This window comes from Lolium rigidum, chromosome 4, assembly GCF_022539505.1.
Source record: "Lolium rigidum isolate FL_2022 chromosome 4, APGP_CSIRO_Lrig_0.1, whole genome shotgun sequence".
Taxonomy (NCBI): Eukaryota; Viridiplantae; Streptophyta; class Magnoliopsida; order Poales; family Poaceae; genus Lolium; species Lolium rigidum.
This window is the reverse complement of record NC_061511.1, coordinates 164370831-164378846: the sequence shown is the minus strand read 5'-3', so window position 1 is coordinate 164378846 and position 8016 is coordinate 164370831. Positions and strand designations below refer to the sequence as shown.

The 8016-nt window shown below is 42.5% G+C and overlaps 1 protein-coding gene across 1 annotated transcript; it reads left to right on the top strand.

Annotated features, from left to right (window-relative positions):
- Positions 1-1311: 1311 nt before the first annotated feature.
- On the top strand, positions 1312-5654 carry LOC124708810 (NADH dehydrogenase [ubiquinone] 1 beta subcomplex subunit 8, mitochondrial-like). The gene is made up of 4 exons (XM_047240468.1): positions 1312-1588; positions 1685-1771; positions 1902-1997; positions 5531-5654. Exons 1-4 carry the CDS (start codon positions 1451-1453, stop codon positions 5585-5587), a joined length of 378 nt encoding a protein of 125 aa, XP_047096424.1. The 5' UTR covers positions 1312-1450; the 3' UTR covers positions 5588-5654.
- Positions 5655-8016: the final 2362 nt, after the last annotated feature.

Sequence of the window (8016 nt, the reverse complement as noted above, 5' to 3'; positions counted from 1 at the left end):
TCCAACACCACCATTGACGCTGAGAAAATCTCGTCGTAAAATGAGGGTCATAGATCAATTATTATACATGATGTCATCTTCATTGACATGGTGGCGAAAAATAAGATGCCCTCCAAAAACAATAAACTAATTTTTTTAAAGCTCTAATTTTATTGAAAACTCCACTCATAGATCGAGTTCCCCACCCCTCCTAACATTGGCGAGGCCAACCGAAGGAAGAGGAACCGACTTATAGTGAAGAGGGAGGTGGAGGCAGCGATTGTTTTTCATGGAAGAGGAGGAGGCTAGGCCTTAATCTACAAGTTTAATAACCTTAATTGAGACATATATGGTTTCTCCTAGCAACGACATTGTTCTTAGGTTGTTTGGCAATTAAGGGAAAGGGAATGGGAGCTAACATGAATTCCCAATCCCCCATCTCAATTACCTGCCCTCCCCCCGGGTAAACCCTTGTTTGGTACTAGCGTCTTTCCGGGGATTTGTGGGGATTATCCTAGCAAATCCCAAACATCCACTTATTTCCTAGAGCACGTTTGCTTCTAGTGTATTGGTCTAATTTAATCCTTACTTTTCCTTTATTTGTAGAGTAGTTTTCTCAATCTTCAATACTCTCCTACACCTGGTGGATTGATGATGGGATTTTAAATGGATTAGATGAAGGTAGGGGTTTCACCCAAGCCCATAAAAAAATATTCTTACTAATTCCCACAAAATCTCTAGTACTGTTAGATAAGGCTAACAGTTTTGTGGGAGATTACGAGGTGAGTTTCCCCTCCACTTCCTTACTTAAGTCCCATTACACCGGAAAGAGATTTGGTGCACATGAGACCAGTGATCTCTTTCTAGAAAAGAAAATTAAAAAATTATATTTCTAAGTTTTTTAAAAATATAAAAATACATCATGATGTAGTCAGTATTATATCCCACAAACGTGTAAATTTTCAACTGGAAATAATGTGTATTTTGGGCTGCAAAAAAATAATAAATATGTGGATCTCAGAAAACAAAACATTTGTAAGTAAGATTTTATACGTTAGTGGAATACATCATTAGCTACTTTTAAAATTTTGTTACATATTTTTTCATAATATATAAATATAATTTTTGAATTTTTTAATACAATAAGAGCACTGGAGCCCATGATCCCAAAGGACTTTTCGCATTCCATCCAAACAATCAGTGGATTCAAATTCTCTTTATCTCCAATTCCAAACTGTCCATTCAACACTCAGTTTAAGCCATTAGGCCCAAAATACCAGTCCAATACGGCCCATTACGAGCGGTCTTCGTGAGGGGCGTGTGGATCAGAATCAACCCAAACCAAGCCCACGCTCGTCGAGCTGCTTTGTCTCCGCCGCCGCCGACGACGAGCACCACACCCGCAGCCGCAGATCTGAGAGAGCCAGCGATCGAGAGAGAGAGAGAGAGAGTGAGAGTGAGATCGGCGAAGATGGCAGGGAGGCTGACCGCGATGGGGTCCCGCGTCCTGGGCGGCCACGGCGCGGCCGCGCGCGCCGCCGCCTCCGCGCTCCGCAACCGCGCCGGCATGGGCCTCCCCGCCGGCAGGCACATCGTCCCCAACAAGCCCGTAAGCTAGGATTACAATCTCTCTATCTATTCTCCCTCTTCGTGTGGCCTCCGCCTCTAATCGGTTCCATCTGGGACGGGGGATCTCGCGTTGCAGCTGCCGGAGAACGACGAGCTGGTGTGGGACAACGGCACGCCCTTCCCGGAGCCCTGCATCGACCGCCTCGCCCCTCACATCGGCAAGGTCTGGTCCTACCTCCCCTCTCCCTACCGCTGCAATATACAAGGCCGCATCCACTGCAATTTGTTGCGTTGCGTTGCATAACAGGCGTCTGATGTTTCTCGGTTGCTGTCTTTGTGTCCTGATTGGACAGTATGAGGCGCTGGCCTGGCTGTGCGGAGGGCTGAGCTTCTTTGCAGTTCTTGGCTTGGCTGCCGTTGTGAATGACAAGGCTTCCAAGATTCCATTTGTGAGTGTCCACTGCTACTGCTTCTACTTCCTTGCGATTTTCCAATTCCCAGTTTTAGCTTAGAGACAAGCTTTGTAGTGTTGATCTTTTTGGCCTATGATATGAATATGATCTTTGCAATCGCTATGATATGAATATGATCTTTGCAATCGCTATGAAATTTTTTTGCGGGTAATGCAATCGCTATGAATTAAAGTGATTTTTTTTCACGAATTACCCAAACTAAACCTGAAAGATAGTCGAACCCTGTCCGTGCAGAAAGAAATCTGATTGCAGCTAGGCATAAGATGGCTTGATGGAAGAAAACTTGTAATCTCATTAACATTAACTTGTTTTCCCTGTGATTTATTGGTTGCCATTTTTTTTTCTTGCCGTGTACTGCACAATTTATTTGGTTTCTGTTTAGCAGTTTATAACCAGAATATTAGAAGCTACGAAAATTTGAAATTAAGTAATGGAATTGGAACTAAGGTAATTGATCCCAAGTTGTGCAAAATGTGATCCAACAATCTGTGCAGTAAACTAATGTAGAGGACTTATGTTGCTTTCATATGTACCGTGAGGATATTTGTTGCGGATAACTGAATATGTCAAAGGACCTCCAATTCATCATCCACTCTTCTGAAAAATAAATCTAAACTCTATCTGCCACTCAAGCACTCACTGCTTAATTAATCTGTGATGCTTCCTATAACTGCCGCTGCTCACCTGAAATGTTCCCTGGATGATCTCATATTCACGTAAGGTCCACATTACTTCCTGAAACTATTTTCCATACTCACTTACCCCTAAACAATCCTGGGGCTCACTTAACTCTCTGATTAAGAATTTAAGGTCCATGTAACCCTCTAAACTGTTTCCAACAGAAAATTAACCCCCTAAAACATAGTTACTGCTTTCCAAACAGTGGTTTTATTCAAGACGTAGGCAAGTGAAGTGATATAAGTGGTATATCATCACCAGATACAACCCCTTCTACTCCATCTTGTTGATACTAGTGGATATTTGTTTCGAGTAAATGGAGACTTCTAGAGGTAGGAGTTAGGGTTCCAGTGGTTGCCAGAGATGCTGGCGAGCGCGGGGCATCGAAGTCCTCAGACCAGACCAGCTGCCTTACATGGTAGTCTGGGTACCCCAGCACCCAGTTGTGTGAGTCGTTGAGTAGGCCGTTGTGGCCTTGGCCTTGAATGGCAGAATGAAGAAGCACGCCTTTTCAAGCTGTCGCCTCCAGGAGCTCCTGCATGATGCCCTTGTTGACCATCTGGAAGAGCCCAATCTGCAGGTGCCCCTGCCACTCTTAATCAATAACGATACATAGATCATTGCTAGCATACACGCATGTAGAGGCTGACCAGTCGATGGTGGCACTGCTGTGCACCAGTTTTTGTTCTGTCCATCCGCTGTGGTGGGCAGCACCGTGGCAGTGTGTAGTAGCTGTTTGCTAGCTCCTGGCTAGTTAGCTTCATGTTCAAATTCACTATGCCTGAGCCGTAAATACTGCTTACCTGAGCTTGTGCCAATCGAAGTTAGCTGTGGCCTGTTCTTGGATGCAACCAGGCTAAGCTATAAAGCGCGTGCAGTTGGTGGTAGAGGAATGCCATGTTATCAGTAATCTCCTCTTAAGTGTCTTCTAGTCATGCAAACCTGCCACGTCATTACTAATCTTTATTTAGGTGGTTATGTGAGCCCAAACATTATCTTGAGCAGTGAGCGCAGTCAATAGTTTAGGAGAGTAAAGTGCAATTTTCCCCTCATTTTTTGATTTTATGGTGACATCACAGAGAGTACTTGGCATTTAGCTACACCCTTAAACTTTCTATGCCAGGTTCTGGATGTTCTTGTTGAGTCCTTTCTTCTGATTCTGTCCAACAGAAACTTATTTGTACTTCCTCAAAATGGTGGTCTGGAATCTGTTACTGGATAAATGCTAGTAATTGGTTGAGTCCAGATGATCCATTTATTCTGATAACTGTGAACTGTTCTGTCATGCGTTATGTTACTCTGTTGACTTGAACTGTGGGATAGTTATGGTAGTAAAGCTGCACATGGCCTTTTGACGAATCCTTCCGTTCCTGACCTGTAGTGTCTTCTTTGTATACAATGCCCAATATCCATTTCTGATTCTGAATTAGAGATTGTATTAGCATATTTTGCAGGACTCTCGTGATGTGGCCTAATCTGTTATACCCTTCAAAACATGGAGGATCTTACGATTTATTCTATGCTCGTTACTTTAGTTGTGGTATACATGCATGTAAACAGAAGGTTACACACAAGGCTATCTGTCAAGCATATGCTCTTTGTCCTACGTGAAATTCCTTAAACCTATTAGCTTTTTGAACTTCATGGACAGTGACTAAAGATGCTAATTTGACTTTGTTCTTCCGTGTTTCAATTCTATAAGACCTCAAGTGCCGGCTGTTCTAATTCTTAGTTTGTAGTGTGTTTTGGAAAGTCCGTTAGTATAATGGCATGCCCCTTTTTAGTTTTTGTAACACATGGGTAAACAAGCCTATGATTTGTGAATGCAGATAGGGTTGTGAAAAAAGTTCGGGCTCGTCAAATTGTTTGAGCTTGATTCATTAGAGTCTTGGCTCGTGCTCGGCTCGAGGCCTTAACAAGCCGAGCTCAAGCCTTCATTGAAGCTCGCGAGCTTTCTGTCTAGCTCGAACAGTTCGAGAAAAAATTGGCAGGAGCTAGTGAATAGTGATAGCATGCAGTCCAGCGCGTTCTTTTTTAATGCAGTCCCGTGCTTGTTGTCCTAGCACCTTGGTGGCCATCACGATTAGCGCAACATAGTAGTTTGTTAAGAAAAAATATCACGTACTCACTAGAGGCCATGGATGCATGCCTCGTCACGGCTTGTTCGTTGTCTAATACTGCAGCCTATTTAGTTTTAGCATGGCCCATGAAAGCCAGCATCCTGGCGGTGGCAGAAAATACAATGGATGCCGTTCAGTACCACCTCACTAAGGTAATAAGAGTGAGCATCTAAAAAAAAAAAGGTAATAAGAGTGAGGGCTCACCAGCGCCTATAAACAAGGGCTGGAGCGCAGCGATAGTATGACTAGGAATTTAATGCTCGTGTCCTGTGGCACAGATGCATGAAGCAGCGATTATTTGAAATTAAAAAATAATGAGGTTGGTTAGCTCATCGAGCACTCGGGCCTTTGACGAACTGAGCTCAAACGCATAAAATAATCTCGTGAACTGAGATCGAGCAGAACTTTAGACTCGTCGTGTTAGTCGAGCTCGAGCCAAGCTGGAGTATATTTCCTCGAGTTTGGCTCGTTGACACCCGATTGAGTTATCTTTTTGTTGTAAAATTGGTAAAGAAGGATACTTGTTTTCACTTTATTTTGCTGTTCAAACTAACCAAAGTCTGTTCGTATAATGGCATGCCCTTTTTTTAGCAATTGTAACACATGGGTAAGAATTCTATTGTTTTCTTGTAAAATTGGTTATAAGGATATATGTTTTCACTTTATTTTGCTGTCCAAACTAACCAAAACTTGTCGTGCTTATTCCTGCAGACTCCAAAAGTCTACCCGTTCGACAATTTGAGAGTGGAACTTGGTGATAGATCATAGAAGACTAGCTTCTCCTCTTCAAGTGTCGCAAGGAAGTGAACTTGTGTGCCTCCTTTCGGCGGAGAAAGCAGGGCTTATGATCGGTTATGTTGTTGTTTGTCATGTTATGTAAACAATGATCATGTAATGTGCTGAAATGAGACAATTGATCTCAGTTTGCGCAGATATCATGCAACGATCCATGTAATAAACAAATATTGGTTATCTTGTTGATTTCAGATCTATTTACTATGGTATTCTTTGCAAATATTTTCAAATTAATGCAGCCGATCCTATACTTTGGGGTACTTGTTTGACTTGAACTATGGGCAAATTATGACAGCAAGCTGCACATATAATGCTGTTATTGAACCATTCATTCACTGACCTATTATGCCTCCTTTGACCGCAACGTCCACATTCAATAACAGTTCTGAAGTGTAGTGCTCACTAACTAAATATCTTATTCATGTTTAATGCACAATGGAAAGCAAAATCTATTAATTTTCTCCATGGTACACACAGAACTATTTGCCAAACTTTCGATGCATTTTTACTTGTAAATTAGTCGCTAAAGGTAGGTCTCTGTGATTGATTTATAATATTTTTTCTTTTCTGATGAAACGGAGTGATTGATTGATTTATAATCGTGACTGATTTGTAATCATTCTTTTCTGATGAAACGGAGTGACTGATTTATAATCGTCGTACTGTACCAGCCTCCCTTTTGAACGAATATGGAAATCAGGCACGGCGTTGAACAACATGTTCATTTCAAGTAGACGACATTTACAAAACCTTAGACTGGTCGACATTAATTATCATGAAAGCTATCCAGTCCAGCCAAATTTGGAACTGAACGATGGAAACATATAATCATATATAGCCTTCACACAAACAGTACAGCAACTCCGAATACTGAAAAATCTGAATGAAATTCGAGCCGCGCACCAAACATCAACGGACCAGAAAGATGAACTGTAAAAATACACACTTCACACACCAACTGACCAGCAAAACAAACTGTAAACATACAGACTTGAACACTAATGGACCGGCAAAACTAGCTGTAAAAATACAGACTTAACTATTGTTAAAAAACATACTCCGTACTAAATTTTACTTCAGCTTCACCTTCTAGCTAACGAAGAATTCAAGTTTCCATACGTGCGACCGCTTGTGCAATACGTACGGCCTCGGTTAATCAGTTAGGCCAGTTGTAGCCAAGCCGGCAGCTTCCTGCCGTTGACGACTAGCAGGCTAAATGCCGCTAATCCATTACGTGTTTGACGACCCTATTGGTTCATATATACGTGGATATGTCTGAAACACCTTCTAGAACAATAATCAATGTTGAGCGCTTGATAACCACACTGATTTCCACATATATCACTAAGATCTTTATCGTGTGAACTTTTCATATTACTGCTTACAGATACATGTCGTATTGCTTCTCAACACTTTAGGTGAAACTGTTATATTATCCTCGCCATCCGCAACGTACTCTTTTACTCACTAGATGATGCCCGCGCGTTGCTGCGGGAAAATGTTGATATATCTTTGGAGAATTGGTTAAGTAAAAGTAACAATGTACATATACCTATGGAGAATCGGTTAAGTAAAAGTAGCAATGTACATTTAGCACCGGAGGATATCAGTCGAGCTAAAAGTATTTTATGCTGACAAGTAGCTTGCATAAATGTTGGGGGGATGACCCCGGTATGCCAAAGGCATGCCAAACCGGATGGTTTGAGCCATCAAGATACCGATTTAATGTTCGTACCGGAACTTAAAGATAAGAACTTAGCTAAGTGGAGCTAAGCCGGTATCCCCAAGAGGGGTATGCCGGAACCGGGTAAGAAGATACCGGGTTACCGGAAGAACGAGCAGGTCGGCAGGACTGGTCAAAGATTCTCTCCAGAGCTAGAAGACAAAGATGAGCTAAGCAAAGTAACTTTAGACGAAGGGCTGACGATAAAGAGAAGGATGACGGTCAAAGAAGCCGGAGGACGTCAGCATTTCTGATTAAAGAGGACTCCGGTGTCTTCTATGATTAAAGTAGCTTTGTAAAGTAGTTTGTCTAGTCAAAGATGCCATTAGGGTTTCTTGCCCTGTAAGCCACCTCTCCCCTATATAAGGAGAGGGGGTAGCCCTTCTTACAGAGACACGCGCATGAACACAGAAGAACTTGTACTGAGAAACTTGTAGCCTGTTGAAATCAATAAAGATGATGATCTAGAGCGAGTTCTTCCTTATGTCTTTCTTCTTCAACCTCTAGCCTTGGCTAAGTTCTTGAGGAAACCATCCGGAAGTTCATCCCATCTGATCACAAACCCTCCCCCGAATCCTCTTGCGTCCATTCGGCCCCAACTTAAGCCATCCTATGGCATCTGTCCGTTCACCACGACGACAGTTGGCGCCCACCGTGGGGCATGAAGTGGCGCATGCTG

Excerpts from the sequence above, each read along its gene's own strand:
- LOC124708810 (XM_047240468.1), top strand. The coding sequence starts at position 1,451 with ATGGCAGGGAGGCTGACCGCGATGGGGTCCCGCGTCCTGGGCGGCCAC. Across the intron at positions 1,589-1,684 it reads ACATCGTCCCCAACAAGCCC|CTGCCGGAGAACGACGAGCT; the intron begins GTAAGCTAGGAT and ends CTCGCGTTGCAG. Across the intron at positions 1,772-1,901 it reads TCGCCCCTCACATCGGCAAG|TATGAGGCGCTGGCCTGGCT; the intron begins GTCTGGTCCTAC and ends CTGATTGGACAG.